The 19,266-nt window shown below is 35.6% G+C and overlaps 2 protein-coding genes and 3 non-coding genes across 5 annotated transcripts; all 5 read right to left on the bottom strand.

Annotated features, from left to right (window-relative positions):
- Nucleotides 1-594: 594 nt before the first annotated feature.
- Nucleotides 595-8,695, bottom strand: LOC100263076 (probable proteasome inhibitor). Its single transcript, XM_002274970.5, has 9 exons — nt 8,402-8,695; nt 8,138-8,309; nt 7,856-7,987; nt 3,778-3,867; nt 2,837-2,914; nt 2,706-2,737; nt 2,553-2,616; nt 2,353-2,430; nt 595-1,024 (listed from the first exon to the last, which is right to left on the bottom strand). Exons 1-9 carry the CDS (start codon nt 8,574-8,576, stop codon nt 955-957), a joined length of 891 nt encoding a protein of 296 aa, XP_002275006.1. The 5' UTR covers nt 8,577-8,695; the 3' UTR covers nt 595-954.
- A 1,269-nt stretch (nt 8,696-9,964) lies between these two features.
- Nucleotides 9,965-10,724, bottom strand: LOC104880191 (hypothetical protein). The gene has a single exon (XM_010656049.3). It carries the CDS (start codon nt 10,445-10,447, stop codon nt 9,965-9,967), a length of 483 nt encoding a protein of 160 aa, XP_010654351.1. The 5' UTR covers nt 10,448-10,724.
- A 3,346-nt stretch (nt 10,725-14,070) lies between these two features.
- Nucleotides 14,071-14,141, bottom strand: TRNAG-GCC (transfer RNA glycine (anticodon GCC)). The gene has a single exon. It is a non-coding gene; the product is annotated as a tRNA-Gly (tRNA).
- A 1,953-nt stretch (nt 14,142-16,094) lies between these two features.
- Nucleotides 16,095-16,165, bottom strand: TRNAG-GCC (transfer RNA glycine (anticodon GCC)). Its single transcript has one exon. It is a non-coding gene; the product is annotated as a tRNA-Gly (tRNA).
- A 1,303-nt stretch (nt 16,166-17,468) lies between these two features.
- On the bottom strand, nt 17,469-17,539 carry TRNAG-GCC (transfer RNA glycine (anticodon GCC)). The gene has a single exon. It is a non-coding gene; the product is annotated as a tRNA-Gly (tRNA).
- Between the last annotated feature and the right edge of the window lie 1,727 nt (nt 17,540-19,266).

Genomic DNA, 19,266 nt, shown 5'->3' with positions numbered 1-19,266 from the left:
AAAATTAACAGTTAAATGTATAAGCTTGAATGATACATATTTTATTTAGTAAATAAATATTTAATGTGACATTTGTATTTAAAGTAAAGTTGCATTATTTATGTAAGAATTCATATTATTTCATATTCTTGCAAGCTGAGAAAATGTACCCAATTTCCGAAATTAACTTAAACTTAGTAATTACTAAGTTTGTTTTTTTTTTTTGTATAATTAAGATAATAAGATATTTCAAAACTAATCATTTTTATAAAATAATAATAATTGAACACATTTTCAAGTATCTCAAAGTAATAAATTATCATCATAATAATAAGAAATTTAACATTACTATATTGATTTTTCATTTATATAATTAAGATAATATATTTAAAAAATAATAATTTCAACGAAAAATAGCAAAGAAATATATTTTAAAATAATAAAATTCTAGTAATTTAATATTATGATCCTCCGAAAAAATGATAAGGTAAGAAAGTGTGTAAAAGGTAAGATTTATGTTTGGGTGTCAAAGGTTGAGAAGAGGAAAAAAAAAAAAAGGGTGCAGAAATAAGAAAACCAAGTACGAGAGCATTGAATTTGCTGGGGACACCCAACTTAAAACTAGAAGAACCCCTTCTCCCACTGCCCAACTGCATTGCTATTCCGGGAATACCCAGCGGAAAAACAGGTACAACCCTACAACGTTATGGTTGATCAAACAAAATACTGCATCAATGCAACAATGGCTCAAGCTTAACTGGTAGATCTCGGTCAAGGACTTGTGGAAGTTGTATTAAATATTTTAACCTTACGAGCATGTATACATAGAAAAGCAAAGAAAATTAGACTGAAAAATCTCTACAACCGAGTGTATCATACTATTATTATTAAAAACAAGTCTCTGGTTTCATTTTTCCATTTTCTTCATTTCAAAAGCAAGCGTCGAGCAGGGACAGGGGGAGGGGAGCATGACCTCTAGAAATCAGAACCAGTGCCAAAGTGTTGCAAGTCTGGATGAGTTCCTCCACCAGGTCTCCTAGGCATCCTGCAAAACATTTCAAGAAACCAGAAAATTGTCAACTGATGGCAGGGGAGACTCGAGAGTATAGCACCTACAATGCCGCAAATCTCAAGTATGCTGTAACACATATCCAAGAGTAATCTAAGGGCTGTGCAGATAGCTAGGCAGCTGGTCCAGTTCAGTTTGGCTGGTCGACCAACAAATCATTGAGCAAGAGAAATGACAAATTTCCCAATTGCTTGTGCAATAAACTTGGTGGTGACTAATGTGATTCTTGACCAAATTAGGGCATTTATACGCTATCTATTCAAAGAAGTTGGTTGGCAAACCTAGCATCAGTGAGAGACCTATCATCATTGAACCAAAAACACAGGTTTCAAAAAAACCATTGCCATGAATTTTGGGTTCAGTCATGCTTAAATGTTAAAAAAACATGCATGACAAACTAGGTAAGTCTATTTAGCTTGATTTAACAATGATACGTCCATCCCAGTGAAAAGCCAGGCTTCCTGATCTGGAAACTTTGATCTATCACCTAGGTTGTATACAAGTGCAGAAGCAAATTATATCTGGTTTCAAGGCCCTTGTTCAACAAAACAACATCATGCCTGGCAGAATGTAAAATGAAATCTCAGAAGGCCAAAGTAGCAATCAACCTGGGTCATAAACCTAATTGACGACATGTGAAGCGATCTCGTTTTAATTTTCGCGATTGTGGTGCACTACAACGTGGTCCTTCAAATGCTAACTAAAGTTAATGAACTTAATTCTATTTCCAAGAGTTCCTCAAGCACCATATAAATAAAATGTTATATTCCAACTTCTATCTCATTCTTCTGAAAACTAATACCTATTGTCTGGAATTTAGGTCTGCCAGAACAACTAAGAAGTGTAATACCAAGAATCCATGTGATTGGATAACATCATAACAAAAAATTGATTCTTACTCCCTATAGCATTGCATAGAAAATCGTATTTATTCTCTTCCCAAAGAAGCCTAATACAAGCATTATAATTCATCAATAAACATGGCACATCGAAGTAAAATGACTTCAAAGATACACTGCCATTCTAAAATCTCTCCCCATAATCTTCCCTCTCCCAACCACCCATTATCTCTTTAACTTCACCAGCCCAGCCATTCACTCTCTCCCACCTATTTTGGGATATTCTAAGGTGTGTGCCTGTGCATGCATCACAAATGTCACCACCTGTAGCAATATAAATTCCACATGGATAGGTTTCATGTTTTATTATTTTCCATAGCAATTGAGTTATTTAGTTCAGTCATTAGCAAACCCAAAAAGGAAAAAACAAAGGAAAAGAAAAGGAATCAATTTGTTTAAAAATACCTGGTAAATCTATTAGGCTCAAAACCAGGAACGCCAGGTGGGCCATAAGGATCAAATCGAGCACCAGGTGGAACACCTCTGTTTCAAACAAGCCATCCAATATTAAAACCCAGCTCAAGGAAAAATTCCTCCAATGTGTGTGTGTGTGAGAGAGAGAGAGAGGGAGAGAGAGAGAGAGAGAGAGGTTAAAAACAACTTACGGTTGTCCTCCAGGAAAGCTGGGGTCTCCACCTACTCCACCAAACCAGCGAGGATCATTAGGTCCTGTATCCACAAGATAAAAGCTCTAAGTTGAACAAAAGTTTGATGTGTTCATTTGCTAAACAGTTCAAAACAAGACTGGTATTACAAACCTAAAAGCATGGACCCACTACCAAAATCGCTCCTGAAAGAATTAAAACAAATAATAGAAACACTAGTCAGTAAGAAAGTGGATGGTTCAAGAACTGCAATGCTAAACCATGAATCAGAAATGTCAACAGACCTGGTAGGGTACATTCCAGCGCCAGGTCCCGGAAAAAGATCACTGCCACCAATAGGATTAACAGGAGGGTATACAAGTCTACATAGCAAACCCAGAAACAGAGACACAAGTCCCAAATTAGATGAATATAACAGAAACAACCAAACAAAGAGCATCTCTATCACATATCCTATAAACATGTCAAAGCACATGATTTGTGACTCAGAGAGGATAGGGGCAAAAACAACCTGAGATAGGCTGCCTGCCTCTACAGTTTGATGCCCTGTATGATTGGCATATTTGTACATATAAAGCAAGTAATGTGCTCATATTCCTTCTCTAGTGAAAATCAAAGCATGTTTTCCTTTAGTGGATACAAAAGTTGGAGAAACACTAAAACAAATGCAAAACAAATACAGGAATTGATAATCAGGACAATATTATTTTCTCTAGTTCTTCCTTTTCCTTTACACCTCCCAATAATTTTCATAAATACAGAGACCTGCAACTAATAAAATATACTTCATACAAATACCAATGGCAATGGCATAGGCCATGCAATGCCCATGAAGATCCAAACACCTAGACATTGCCTAAATGCATGCTAAACTGGCTCCACCTATTTCAAAAAGAAGAATCTAAAAACCAGACACAATTACTACAGCCTTTTTTTTATCAGTTTTAGAGAGAGAGAGAAGGGGGGGGGGGGGGGGGGGAGACAGAAAGGAAGGGATAGAAATTAAATCAAAAAGTTGGACAACTAAAAAAAATCCATTAAGAAAATTATTGTCATCATGCATGTATACAAAAAATTCAAAACAGTCACATTCCAATAAAAACCCAAGTCATTTTAGGCACAGCAGGTCATTAATAACCTATGCACCATAAATGAATCAAGGAAAGATTACATCATTATGTTGCAAACTACAAGTATGAATGAATTAAAAACTATGAAAAAATACCCTGCGGGATAGGTTTGAGTATGTTGAGGCTCAGCAACTCCCATGCCAGGCTCGTTTAGGTTCTGTCTCTGTCCTGGTCTTGTTTCTGAACTGCAAACACGCACGCATTCACAATAATCAGTTAAAAGCAAATTGAGAGACAATTGTCCTCACTGAACAAAATTTTATGTCTCCAAGTTGGTTCAATATAACCAACCACCAAAACAGTTGAAAGCAAATTCAAGGTTCTCATGGCACAAAATTTTGTACCTCTGAATGAGGAAAAAGGGTTTTCCTTTTTGCCAAAAAAGAGAAAGGCTTATTTCATGTTTAATAGCAAAAATGAGAACTTTTTTTTTTTTTTTCAAGAACAGAAAAATGAAAATGCTCTGGAAAACATGGCCTGTAGCAAATTATGAAAAACTGTCTCTAAAAAAATTTCCTTGTAATTCATCATTGTTAAAAAATATCAAAATCTTGTTTTTGCATTTTCAGACATGCAAGCACTTAAACAATTGAAAACAATCCAAAAAAGAATTGTTCTTCATTTCTTTTCCAAAATGGAAGTAACTTGTCCAAGATTTATATTCTGCAACCTAAAAAGGTACATCAAAAGATATGATAAGAAAATTAATTCAAAATCAATATCCATGCGAATTCACCTCTATCACACCCCAAGTGACAGAACAAAAGTCATGGGTTTTGGAATATCACTTAGAAAGGAATGAGATTTAGGAAAAAAAAATGAATGAACAGGTAAATAAAGTAGATAACTTGGGAGTTATCAGTGGAAGAGGTAGGAATGAGAATTGAAAGAAAGATGGATAGCATAGATCGGTGGAAATGGAAGAATAAGAAACTAGGGCACTTAGGTAGGAGCAGGATCAAAATAAAAAGTTCTTCCAATGGCTGGCTCTTGTTTATTGGTGTTTAATCACATGGGTACTTTGCAGACAGAGTTTAGAAGACAATGGAAGAAAAGATTCACAGTAGGAACCCAACAGAGAAGGAAGCGGGAGAGCAAGGTTAGATGGTTAACAGTTTAGTTCTATTAATGCAAGACATAGTGTTTGATTGACAGAGCATTGAAAAGGAAGTGGAGTCAGCTCTAAGATTTAACAGGCAATAAGGTCCCAAGGCTAGATGGGTTAATGATGGCATTTTGGAACCATAAGTTGGGGTACTGAAAGGAAAGATTACAAGTGTTCTAAACAAATTACATGCATCTACGTACTAATGATGCATTCCTTGTATTAGATCAAATGAGAAGAGGACTAGATCAGCTTCAAAAACTCCACATATAAATTTTACTTAGGAATATGTACAAGTTGACAGTACCTATAAAAAAAATTACAAGTTGACAGCAAAGATTCATGCACATCGGAAAGGAAGTAATTGGGGAAGTGGTCACTTCTTTCACAATACATTCATTTCCGATAGGTAAATAATGAGAAAGTGCACAATCATTCAAAAAGGAAAAAACAGTATGTCAAGCAAAACTTCACTTTTCATTTGTCTTTCATCATCCTCCTTATGGTCAACATTCAACGGGGATCCTCTATCCCCTTATCTGTTTGTGCTAGTGATGGAGGCTCTCAATATTCTTTTGAAAACAACAGGGACACTTCTTTTCAGGCTTCCAGGTAGGAGGTAGAATAGAGAGGGAGTGAAGATTTCTCACCTCCTATTCACGGATGATACCCTGCAATTTTGTGAGCCTTTAAATTTTATTTTAAAAATCAATTAAAATATTTTAAATTTTAAATTTATTTATTTTTATATATATTTACAAATCAATTGATAGATAAGAAATTAAATTTTAATTGAAAGGATAATTTTATTCTTCCATTTTTAAGTTTGTCTTCGAAAATTAATAATCCTTTTGGATATTTATAGAATTTTTTATAATTAAAAAAATTAAAAGTTGCTATTTATTATGTATCTTAAAAAGAAAAAAAGAATAGAAAAGAAAATTAGTTTTATTTTTAAAAGTAATTAATTAAATTAATTTTAAAGATAAAATTCTTGATAAAAGCGAACCGGTTTAGGTGAGGGAGGTCCCTAATTTTGAGGAGCTTGCCTCATTGTTGGGTTGCAAAGTGGGGAAACTTCAAACTATTTATTTAGGCTTGCTTTTGGGTGCCCCGTTCAAGTCCCCATCTATGTCGGATGTGGTTGAGAAGAAGTTACATAAAAAGTTAGCCGCTCAAAAAAGACCATCTCTCAAAGGGTGGTAGACTCACTTTGCTTACAAGTACTTTTTACAGCTTGCCTATCTATTTTATGCCTCTTCTTGTCATTCCTAAAGTGGTGGCTTTAAGATTGGAAAAAATTCAACGGGACTACTTGTTGGGGGGAGGAGCCCTCGAGAAAAGACCGACCTCACCTAGTCAATTGGTCTTCCATCTACAAAGATAAAAAAACAGGGAGGGTTAGTATTAGGGTCTTGTCCTCTCTCAATAAAGCGTTGCTTGAAAAATGGTGTTGGAGATTTGCTTTGAAAAGGGAATAGCTTTGGAAATAGGTTATAGTGGGAAAGTTTGGGTAAGAACCTGGAGAATGGTGATCTCTTGTAGGGATGGAGGGATATGGTGTTGGCTTCTAGAAGGTGATGAGAGGAGGTTGGGAAGACTGTAAGGACAGGATAAGTTTTATGGTTAGCAATGGAAGAAGAACAAAATTTTAGCATGATGTTTGGCATGGGAATGCTCCTTTAAAGTACTATTTTATCTTTTGCTTCTAATAAAGATGCCTAGGTGCGAATGCTTGGGAGGTCGTTAGTAGGCATGTTGTGTGGAACCCAAGTTTCACAACACAGTTTCAAGATTGGGAGAATGAATTGAGGAAGTTACTTAGGAGGCTTCAAGTGCTTAGGAAGTGTAGTGAGGATGAAAACAAGTTGATTCAGAAAGTTAGTACGAATGGGAACTTCTTAGCAAAATCTTTCTATTCTTTCTCAGAGTCAAATGTAGGAGTGTCCTTTCTCTCGAAGGTAGTGTGGGGATCTTGGGCACCTTTAAAAGTAGGGTTTTTTTTTTTTACTTGGGAGGTTGTTTAGGAAAGGTTCCTAACCTCAAATCAACTTAAGATAAGAGGTTAGGTGTTGGCTAACCATTATTTTTGTGTATGAGTTCAAAAGAATCAACTAATCACATGTTAATCCATTGTGAAAAACTAAGGGGTCCTTAGCATTTGTTGTTTTCTCTCTTTGACTTATTTTGGGTCCTCCCTTTTCTTATGAAAGAATTGCTTAAGAGATGGCAGGGGAGTTTTGTTAGCAAAAATAGAAAAAAGATTTAGAGGATAGCCCCTCTTTGCTTGTATTGGATTCTTTGGTAAGAGAGGAATTGAAAATACTTTGACGGAATTCAACGCTAAAATCAAGCGCACTAAAGGACTTTCTTATTTGTATCCTTTCCCAATGGACTTGCCAACATATTCAAGATGGTCCTGTTTCCCTATTAGATTTTATTGATTGGTTGAGTGTGTGTTAGTGAGAGTGTGTTTCGTGTGCTTGTTTGAGGTGTTTTGTTTTTTGTTTTGGCATCCTTTGTATACCTCCCATATACTTGGGGTGTGTCCCCTAGTCATTGATTGACGTCTTTTATATATTCTTGTTTGCCCATAAAAAAAAATGATCTCAATAGCATATCTCTCATTCATATAACATCTTCTCTTTGTTGGAGTAACAATTACGCTTGCTTCAATCTTTGATGCCTAACTTCAATAACATTTACCTAATGTTACCACTTCCATATACATCATTGTGTCTCATCCTTTCCTTTTATCATCCATTTTTAACATTGAAAAGCCTTTTAAACAATAAAGTTAATATTTTTTTAAAAATAAAATAAAATATTATTTTTATTTAAAAATAGTCAGGCTTGATTGTATGAGTAATATAACCCGTACATTGCACAGCGTGATTGATACACTGAAGATGGGACTTAAGATGGGACATGTACCAGTCTTTCTGGTAGTTTTCTTTGAAATATGTACCACACCATATCATGTATAAAGTGCTTCCCAAGTATGTTCCTAGTTTCCCTAGTATAAAGAAGTTGCAAGAGCAAGATCCAGTACCAACTAAGTTTATTACCTGGTGGGTTTATCAGATGAACCATTCAATTTCGACAAAATCTCCTTATCCAGAGTCTTCACGAGCTTATCCAAATTCTTGAACTGCCCAGAATAATTGGTACCCCCATTTTCAGCGACATAGTCCTCAACACTGCAAGAAAAATTCAACCAGATAAACCAATTCGAAAATCATAATAATAATAATAATAAAAGAAAAATAAAAGAAACACCCCAATTTGAAAAAAGAAAAAAAGAAAAAGAAAATGAAGACGACTTTTAAAAAAGGGGGAGAATAACCCACTTGATTTCAAGATGGATCGGCTCAGAAGCCCCATCGGCCAAAGCAGCAACAAGCAATTTGTCATTCATAACCAGACACTTCACCAACACTTTTTTGGAACCCTTCTCAGGGTTGAAATATACGAAGGCATAATCATCCTGAAGTTCGTTCCATCGCTCAATCCCCACTTCATCTATACACCCAATTAACCAAAGCACATATAGATATAGATATAGATATAGATATAGATAGAGAGAGAGAATTGAGAGAGAGAGGTGCACGGACCTGTAGAGGTAGAAGAGAGAGCGGTTTCGGAGAAGGCGGGGTTACCGGTGGCAGTGAGGAGGTAGCCGGAGGAGATGAAGGCGGCGTGGACTGCGAATGCTACTTTGTCGTGAGCGTTTCTGAAGCTGGGTCTTGATGCCCTAATCACCGCCATTACTGATTTCTCAGTCGCCATTGTTTCTCAGATGGAGTGCTTCTCAAGCTATGTCGTGGGTGTCGAATGATATTCAGCCCAATGCATTTATAGCTTTCCCTTATATAGGTACTCTAAAAAATTCCCCAAAAATACCATTCCATTTAACATATTTTTTTAAATTATAAGGTAAAATAGAAATCTTTAAAAAATAAACAATAAAAAAAATAAAAAGTAAAATCTAAAAGCGAAGATGGATAAGAGCAAGCTCCTTGCTGGACCTGCGTATTGGCAGGTGGCATGCAGTGCATCTTCATGGGCCTTGGCCCACCCGAAACTGCGTGTCAAGATGATTTGCATGCCACCTGCCAATCTTACCTACCGCACACTTCGTGTTCCTTCTTCACTTATGGGTTGGGCTTGTGAAAACATTAACTAGGAAAGCCCAACTCTGTATCAAATTCAACCTAAATTGGGTCCATCTTTTTCAAAGCCCAAATTCAACGCCTTGGTCCACCTCACTCCCTGGCAGCTGCCTTACTAGAGTTTCACCGGGCCGTCCCTTTTTCCCGTGACCCACTAAAAAAAAGGCACAATAGCATCTAGGAACTCGAACCGGTTGGTTGGGTCGGATCGGCAATAAAGTCAAGTTGAATCCAAATTATGAAACATTTAATTCAACTTTAATTCACTCGTTGTCATATTATACGAGGTATTCCATGTAAATCCATCAAAGCTCATTTCATTTAGAATTTGGGTCGAGTTGGTATAAAATGACAAAATTTAAATTTGCAAGTTATAATATTTTCAAATTAAGTATTAATCAATAAAAAAAATCAAATATTCATAATTGATTTAAATTATTATCGATTAAAAGTTATTATAGGAAATAAGTTTTTTTATCAATTTATAAAAACTATTCAAATATGAAGCTTTTAAATGGTATGAATATATGATTAATTTTAAAAGTTTTAATATAGGATAATTCAAATGATAAAAGTTGGAAGGGAGCTTTTCAAGAGAGACTCAAACTTCTTTAAATTGTCAAAAGAAATTTTATTAAGTTCTCAATTTCAAAATCTCAAGTTTTAATTTCTAAAATCGAAATTTACCAAATACCTATTTGATTCAATCAAGTTATTTAAACTCTTAGTCTACATTATTCAAGTCACACTAAAATTGAAGTCATACTCATAATAGTATAAAAAATTAAGTCAAAGCAAACATGCAAAAATTCAAATTACATCAAGATTCATGTCATATGCATTAGGGCTGTGAGGTAATTTAACATTGTGTAAATTTCAAACATTTTAAATTCAAGATAGATGCCTATTTTTATGCAAGATGATATCATTTGTGTTTCATTTACAGTTTTTATCAAGGGTGTTTGGTAACATCACTCATACATGGGTATGGCTACAGTATTACAACTAAGTAAGATCGGCAGTAGTATCGGAATTTTTCCTTCCAGTGGCGCGAATGTAACAGAAAACAGCCACCAGGAAGGCGGTGGCAAGGCCCCCAAGGATGACTCCACCTCCGGCTATCGACTTATCCGTTGAATGGTGCTGCTTCTTCACTAACGCCTTCTCACCCTCAACTATTCTATTTTCTTCATTCTTTGGTTCAATCGCAGCTGTTTGATCCGAAGAAGAACCTATCTCTTTCGTTGAATACTTCTTCTCTTCGCTTCCAGGCGCTCGAGATGGGCTGAAAGCCGGTGCACCGGCGGACCTGACCAATCTGGAGTGGTGCCTGCCAAGCTTCCTTATCACAGGTGCTCTGGCCGTGCCTTGTTCATGGGCATGGGAGGGACTAGGAGCCACACTAGGGTTCTGAGATTTTTCATGAGCCATGGCTAGAACAACACAAGTATCTGCTAAGATCAACCACAGAAGAAGGAACCGAGCCATTATGGGTAATCGGGTTTGGCAAATGCTTGTGTTTTCTGAGGCTATGGAGGTTAATTGATTGTTGCTCTGAGTGTGATTATATAGGTGTTGGCATTACGAGATCATGAGACCGTGTGGTTGATGGAAATTTCCCCTCCCTTGGATTTCAGGAATTATTTATTCAGTTTTTTGAATGGTTTTATTGGATGGTCTGCAGAGTGGGGAAAATTAAGGAACTTACACGTGGAAGCAATAGAATATTAGCCATACAACTGTGATTTCAATCAAGGGAACAAGATCTGTATCATGTTTATTTGTTAACTTGTAATGCATTGAGGTTGAATTATTAACAAATAAAATAAAATAAAATAAATGAAGTCTCTGATTTTTCGTACATCTTTAAGATGGGAAGATGATGAGAAGTTGCTTGATTTACTGGTAGAGTGTTTGGAGTAATTTTGCTCCTAAAAGATATGCTTTCTTGTGCCCCAATTTTTTGGCAAGAAAATGAAGGAAAAACTCTCAAATATGTTTTCCTCCACCCAACTTCTATCTTTTGTAGATGATTGTGTTAGCAGAAAGAGACTGATTTCAGTACTGAATTCTGGCAGCTATATTTAATCAAAGAAAAGTGTTATGTTCATCATTATCAGCTATTAGGCTAAAAATGAACTGCATATATATACAGAACATGAAACAAAGAACATGATCTATGTGCCTGCAATTCTTAATGTCCATGGATTGGATTAAGGTCCTTCTAACCTACCAAATTAATTGAGGTCTGCAGTTTCTTTTGCTGAGCATCATTTGTAGTCCCCTTTTCTGGGAACATCACAACATTTGGTTTTGGGACTTTGTTTTTCTGTGTTTGTATTTCCTGGATTCCTTCTCCCCAAATAAAGTAGTCTTCGGTCTCATTTAGAATCCAGATGAGTTTGGCTAATCAAATTATAATGAGTTAATAACAACATGGTGTTAACTCAAAGAATTACACCATCTGTGAACATCTAAGACAGAATCACAAAGGTTATGTTTGGTTCCCGGAAAATACTAAGGAAAGAAAAAAAATGCAAAGGAAAATGATTTTTTTCATGTTTGGTTGTCTTATGAAAAATATAAAAGAAAATCAAATATAATTAAAACTAATTAAAAACTTATGTATTTTAAAATTATTTAATCTTTATATTGATGAGTTAAAATAAATAAAATGAGTTTGAAGTAAAAAATAAAAATAACTTATCAACTTTTAATCCATTTTTTATTTTCCTTCACTTTTTTTTTCCTTCTATTTTTCCTTTGTATTTTCTTTCCCTTGCATTTTCCCTCAAATTTTCTGAGAACCAAACATAGCCAAAATACTTTCGCTCCTAGAATGAATTTCCAATGCTTGCTTTATATGTTGCAAGCAGTCAAATACATGTTGAGACATGCCCCACCAGGTACACATACATACAGACAAATATGCATGGATGCCCTACTTTCAATGGTTGCTTGAAGACATGGAATTGCACTTATCATCCAAGATTGTGAATGTGCAAGCATCTCTATTGTTTTGATCGAAACATATGAATATGGTTTATTGGGCTATTCAGGTATTCATATCTATACATCATTACTGTTCAACTCACGAGGCCTTAGTTCCAACTACTTGGTCTCAGCTATAAGATTATTTTCTTCAACCATTAAACCTTACAAGTACGAATATCATGAGTATGGTTCAGTGAAAACTCTAACCATTAGTTTTGATCTGGAGCGTATAAGCCACATTAAACGGAGTACCTAAGGAAATGATGGAAATGATAGAGAGGGAATATTTATTAGGCAAGCAAGCTGCCATGATATCATTTAATTAGCAAATTTAAATAAGGGAGATGCAGTAGGTGCCCATTACATAGGGAACATCGATGTTGTGGACACCTTGGAGCGAAGAGACTAGCAGAGTTCAATTTGATTAAGAAATGTTTCCTGTCAGCTACTGTCCTTGCACTGTGGAATGGTGATTGCCTTATGGTTGCTGATTTATTTTAAACAGAAATGGTTCGCTGGCGCTCCTGTGCCAGCTGATGGTCAAACCAGTGGGGCAATATGTTGGTGATTTGCACATTGCACGTGCGCTGATTTAAAATCCTTGATAACCCCTACCCTGCATACGTTCACCAATGATCTGAATTCACGCCTAGATCCATTCCCCATGTGAATTTGCCACCCATTTATATGAATCCAGAGTCATACAAAATCATGCTATTTTCACAATGGATCAGGGTTTTGTATCTGAGATTGAACCATCAGATTTTCAGTATTCATATAGAATTTGGTTCTTGGTCGAATGGATTTAGAAAGACAAGTAGTATTTCTAAGAATCATAGGATATGGATTAGAAGGAAGGGCTTGATAAATGTGGATCCATCATCGAGCCAAATCATATGGCCATTTCCCTTGGTTGCTCAAATTTTGTTGGGACAAATTCAAGATTCAGGTCCAATTAAGTCTGACCCTTCTCGTAGCTACAAACTGGGTGGTACTCAAACAATTGAATGTATTTCAAAACAAAGTGCTTCTTTTCAAATGGACATCATCAAAACAATATGATAAATCAAGCTCAATAATCAGGTATTCCAATTATTATTAAATTTCTGTTCAAGAACTAAATATGGTTGCTGTAATAATTTCTTGAGTTCCAATTCCGAATAGCACACTAATTGCTCCATACAAACCACATAGAAGTTCTTATCAATCACATTTCACCTCTACAAAGTGTACACATTTTTATCTTGTGCTATGTAAGGATGGTTTAGAGCTGGGAAAATGGATAACCAGAAAAAAATACTCACTTTCCTATTAACACATTTTATAGAGCCCAAGTCTGTAATGAACCCAGCTTCATAACTGAAAAGGCTTCTGATCACATTTCTTAGATCAGAAGCTTCTTGATGGCATCCTGCCTTTCCCAAGGCAATAGTTTAGGGGTTGAACATGGTTTGCTGAAAGAAAGAATAGGAGACATCCCTAGGGAAAGTTACCTTGAGTTGTATTTAAGATTTCAACTGGCCTCTTTCACTGCTTGTCACAGGACAAGCAATTACCGGTTTGTGACTTCACATGCTCAGAAGGAGCAAAATTGTAGGGTCCGTAATAAAATTATTTGTTCGCGGAAATAAGAGTATTAATTTTAAACAACCTACACATTATAGGCTGTTGAATGCCTCTCATCCATCTTAGCACCCCAATACAGTGATATTCTATAAGAAGTCCTGTTTCTTGACAATTTAACATTTTATGGCATGAAGTATTGCTAGCTTTATTCTAATTGATCTTATTGAACAAGAATAAGATAATAATGCATCTCTTTCATTTTTTACTAGGCAGCTTGTTTGATTCACAGCTTCTGTAGCGTTTTTATCTTATACAGCAACCAAATGCAACAGATAATAATGTTTAATGAAATCAGAAGAACATAAATGGTTCAAAACTAAACAAAAAACTTGCATTGTAAATAGAAATATCTTACCACATCATAACCTACAAATAAAATTGAAGAACACATATGCTTCAAAACAAAACTTAACGCTAAAAGTTGCAATAGGAATTCTTTTGCCGCATTGACTCAAAACAAGGTGATATGGCCAAAACAACAAAAATAAAAATGCACCAGCCGGGAATCGAACCCGGGTCTGTACCGTGGCAGGGTACTATTCTACCACTAGACCACTGGTGCTTGATGTTTCCATCTGCTCATCAAATATCATTACAAAAGTGAGAACTTATTATTTTGTGAAAAAATTAAAGAGGGGAAAAAAATTTAGAAAAAGCCTAAAAAATCTTTTAGTCCTATATTTGTAAATGGTTTAATTCCAGAATGCAAAAACCTCCATAAAACTGTGCCTAGAGCAACCTATTTGGCTTAGTAGATCAGTGAGATTTATTATCACTTTTGTTTGGGGATTTAAAATGACACGAGTCATAAGAAGGTGTTAAGAAATATATACTAATTTAAGAGATACATAATAAATTTTAGGTTTCCCTTCAAAACAATATCAGAAAGAGGGTAACCACTTAAAAAATATGGAAGGATAGAATCCGGAAGTTTTAGGATAGGTAGGACAGAATTCGTTTTTTCTATTGGCAGAATATAAATAATTATTAGAATAAGTTACATAAGTAGGATATAATATAAAGAATGTAGTTTTAGTAATTAGAAGACAAAACAAGGGAATAGAAAAGATAGGGAAAATAGATACTAACAATTGACAATTTCAGTAATCTTTTTGAGGGGGAGGGGATTTAGCATGACACATTCAATAAATGCTTGTCACTTAAAAGGAACTTCTTCTCAGACAGAAATAAGGCCAGCATACTTTATAGCACAAAATGTTGGATAATCAAGAAAAAAAACGATCTATAGAACTCCATTGAAAATTTGGATGTCAAGTTGGATGAGTGGCAACATGACAACTAGTAGAATTAGAGCCCATATTCTTGTACCTACCAAAGAAATGAGTATCACCAGGGATAATGACTCAAGAATATTTCCCATCAAAAAGCCATAGAAACCAGGTCCCTCTTGGCTATGCTTTCATTATATCTCTTGCTCATAAAGCTTCTAATACATGCAAAGCAGATTCATACAGATGCTCAATCAGAAATGTTACTAGTCATACACCCAATAGATGATACAACCATGATTTATTGTCCATATGACTCAAGTTTCACCAGGAAAAGTTTCAGCAAAACCTCTTAATAGACAAACTGAACATATTTTTTTCCATCCAGTTAACTCCAACTACTGAAGAACAACTCCTAGAGAATGTGATCCATATTTCAATGTGACCAAGAGAAGTAAATGCCATTTATAAATTAACGAAAGTAACTAGTCCGCTGCTCATGACAGGCTCATTCAGCACCAGGCATTCCACTATGAATTCAATTTCCAATTGAATGACACAACTATCATTCAGAATATATTCCAAAACTTCCCATTTATAATTCATTCTCTTTAATGTAAATAAAAGTAAATCCAATAATGTAAAATTTTACTGCTCTGACCAACAATAAGGAATCCACCTTTATAATTTCCATCCAGTCAACATACCATCTGGTAACTAAATACTTAATTCATTCATTCATTTATTCGGAAGCAGGAGATTTCACACTCCATCATCCATCATTCTATACAATCACAAATAGCAGTAATTTGCAACAACACCAGCAAGAAAATGTACAATAAATAAGTAGGGGACATACCTTACAGTTGGCAAGAAGTGGAAGATGGACAAGGATTTGAAAAAGGCTCCGTATGACCACCACTACAATGAACTTCAACATTCCTGCATTCAAAGTCTTATTTGCTTAAAGCCTGAAACACAACCCAGAAATCAATAAGACCACAACAGAGTGAAAATGGAAGAGTTCAAAGAAAGAAAGAGCTCCAATTATTAATAAGAGCCTTCATTAGCAATTTATGCTGTTTTTAGTTGGCAGCTTATTGCATGATCTCCAGTATGGTAATGGTTAGCTGAGGATAAGCAAGTGGTATGCCTTGAAAGCTTCTGCAGTCTGATCGTTGATAACAAGAACCCAAAAAACTAAAGTCAGCACCAAGGTTTAAAGGATGAGAATGGGAATGTCCCACCACATTGACTGATTGTTGAGAAACCTACAAAAAGAAGAATGCACCAGCCGGGAATCGAACCCGGGTCTGTACCGTGGCAGGGTACTATTCTACCACTAGACCACTGGTGCTTCATGTTTCCACTTAGAAATTGACCCAAAAAAACAGAACAAAAGAATACAAAGCTGGAACATTTTTAGCATCAGATTTTTAAGTGGTTGAATTTACAATGCAAAAACTCCACAAAACTGTGCCAAAAACAGAAACTTAGAAATGTGGAAAGACACTTTAAATCCAGAAGTTTTGAGTTGAGTGGAATAGAACATATGGTGTGCAATTAGCACTTAAGAGGTCAAAACAATAGAATAGCCCAGATTGAGAAAAGAGATACCCAAGAGTGACCATTCCAGTTATCTTGGAATTATCTACCATAAGGAGGGAAAGAGCTCAAGAGGATACAAATCATATGAATCGAAGGAGGCAAGTGCTTACAGAATGTTGGTCAATCAATAATTAACAACAGACTTAACAGAAAAATCCTATTAGACAAAAGATAACTTACAGCAGAAAAAGTTGGATGGCACAGAAACCAGGTTACCCGATAATGGCAGTCATCCAAGAATGTTTCTGGACCAAATGACATAGAAACCAGGTCCTTCTTGGTTAGATTTTCATTATACCTTTTGCGCACAGAACTTATGATGGTTATAAAGAAGATTTCATACAGGTGCCAGTCACAGATGTTACTCACATGCCTAATGGAAGATACAATACCTATAACCAGGATACCTTGTCCATATTATTAAAGTTTCAGTCCAGAAGAAAAATTCTGCAACACCATTGATGAATGACTGCCACTGAAACAGATCCACATAACTGCTCTACTGCTCCTCACAGACTCATTCAAAAGGCATCAGACATTTCACAGTCCCTAAGTTCCAATTGAATAAGATCACGCATGGACATTTAAAACCACCCTTTCTATAATTATTTACCTTCAGTGGAATAAAAAAAAAAAGGAAGACTAAACAGATCAAATTAAAATTGACGATCCAAATAATAATAACGTGTAAACCATCATAATATTTCATTGAGTTAAACGTTCTCTAACAATTAAATGTTTATTATTTTTCCTTTTTAAGGCAGGGGAGTCAAACCCCATTATTCATCACTCCATACAGTCATCCATAGGAAAAATCTGCAATATTCCCAAAGTAAATAAAAGAAGAGAAATTACCTTACTTCTGTGAGGAAATGGAAGATGGAGAAGGATCTGTAGAGGCACTGTACAGGGCACTACTATTCAGAGTGTTAGGTTGTGGAAATATAACCCCAAACCTCCAAGAATTTGAAGTTTAAGGGTGAAATTATTGAGATTCCCCGAAAAAGGCTAGGGTTTTTTTTGAAAGAAGAAGAGCAAACGTAAAAAAAGATTGCACCAGCCGGGAATCGAACCCGGGTCTGTACCGTGGCAGGGTACTATTCTACCACTAGACCACTGGTGCCTGACGGTTCAATTTTCTAAAATTTATATATTTGTTTATAAAAAAGAATGCATCTTGGATAAGAGGAACGATTGACATTCCTTGAGTATTGTTTTCGCAGATGGTTGGATTCTAGAATTCAAAAACCTCCACGAATATGTGTGTTTAAGGTAATGATTTTAGCTTGGATGGAGTGAGATTTTATTATTATTTTTATTTGAGAATCAAAGCAAAACAAAGTTTAAGTAAGGGTTGAGAGAAATGTTGATAAACTTTTAAGTTCTTTTCCTCTAATGTTATGGTATGATATTGCTATAAGAATTCAGCCAAAAAAACTTCTTTTTTTTGTGTTATGTTAAGACTTGACCTAGTCAATTCATACTAATACGTCTCGAGGACAAACAACACAAGTTCTTAAAACAAAACTAGGAGCATGCAATAAATCATTTTCTAACTTAAATTATTTCATACACGATACAAGAAACTAAGACTTGCAAAAACTATTTCTAGGAACCAAAAACCTTCAATAATTGTCTAAGTTTTGGAGACACAACTCATGTTTTGTCACTTATCTTAAGACTTTATTTAGGCTTGTAACTTCTCCTTAGGTGTAGTCAGGTGATCCGTGCGTCTCTGCAGCATAATCCCATGTTTGTTGGTGAAGAGATATAATATCTTCATGCATTATTCACTTTAATAACTATTGACACATGTTAATCATAAGTTCATACCTCATTGTCATGCCTTATTTAAAATGATACCACCTTCTTAGACTAGGACGTCCTTCCAAAAGTTGCCGGGCATCATGACCTAGTTTGTCAAAAAAAGTTACTCAATGTGTCATAATGTAATCAGTCTTTTGAGGAGGTTGAGAATTGTCGAGGTTTCACGACATAGTTGATTAAAGAAGGTTTTGCACTTGATTGCTAAGAATGGAGGTGAAACATGATTGGTTGGTGCAATGGCAACATTCATTGGTCCATATGTTGCATTAATATTGGTTGGAGTTCATGGTGCCATTTGATTGGTCAAATGAGAAGGTTATTACAAGGATGAGGTGTTAATACATCATTCACATTAGAGGAGGTGGCAAACATTATAAATAAAGTACTAATCTCTTTTGTAACAACCAATATGAAACCTGAGAGTTATAGAAGAGTAACATTGAAGGACTCTTTTAGTAAGCAATAAAATTCCTTCCTTTTCAATGCTTTTGTTTCCCCATTCATTGTTGCCAAAGTACTGGGTTTTGCTCAACTTAGCTAGTTTACTAGTGAGTTTAGGCTAACTGAATCTTTTAAGGAGGCTTTGAGAGTGACTAAGTGTCACATGGAAGCTTAAAGCTTTCAAGGTCCATGACCTTATGCCTTGACCAATCAGCCTCATGTGTCTTTATATGCTCCCCTTCCTTGAGTTTACATCCTTCAATCAACCAACTCATGTATCTTACATGCACGCACTCACATGTTCATGGGGGTGTCTTTTCAGGTTAACCTTTACTTAACATTAGAGCCTTTCATCATGTGTTGTAGGGTCTCATGACCTTGGTCATACCCAAGGCTCACAAGTAAGCATTGGCCAAGTGCAGGCCATGCACCAAGTTGCTTGAATTGCACCTTGTCTTTGGCATATAGCCCACATTTGGCTTGTGTCATGTTTATGCTCATAGCCTTGTGTCTATTCTCCTATGCCTTGTCCAAGTGGTTGCACGTTTTAGTATGTGCAAGCCTTATAAATGTTGTTAGACA

The sequence above is a fragment of the Vitis vinifera genome, chromosome 8 (genome assembly GCF_030704535.1).
Source record: "Vitis vinifera cultivar Pinot Noir 40024 chromosome 8, ASM3070453v1".
NCBI lineage: Eukaryota > Viridiplantae > Streptophyta > Magnoliopsida > Vitales > Vitaceae > Vitis > Vitis vinifera.
This window is presented reverse-complemented; position numbering and strand designations above follow the sequence as displayed.

Coding starts and splice junctions, on each gene's coding strand:
- LOC100263076 (XM_002274970.5), bottom strand. CDS start 8,576: ATGGCGACTGAGAAATCAGTAATGGCGGTGATTAGGGCATCAAGACCC. Junction 3,868..7,855: donor TCATCTGATAAACCCACCAG/GTAATAAACTTA, acceptor GCGTGTTTGCAG/TTCAGAAACAAGACCAGGAC. Junction 2,915..3,777: donor ACTCAAACCTATCCCGCAGG/GTATTTTTTCAT, acceptor TTTGCTATGTAG/ACTTGTATACCCTCCTGTTA.
- LOC104880191 (XM_010656049.3), bottom strand. CDS start 10,447: ATGGCTCGGTTCCTTCTTCTGTGGTTGATCTTAGCAGATACTTGTGTT.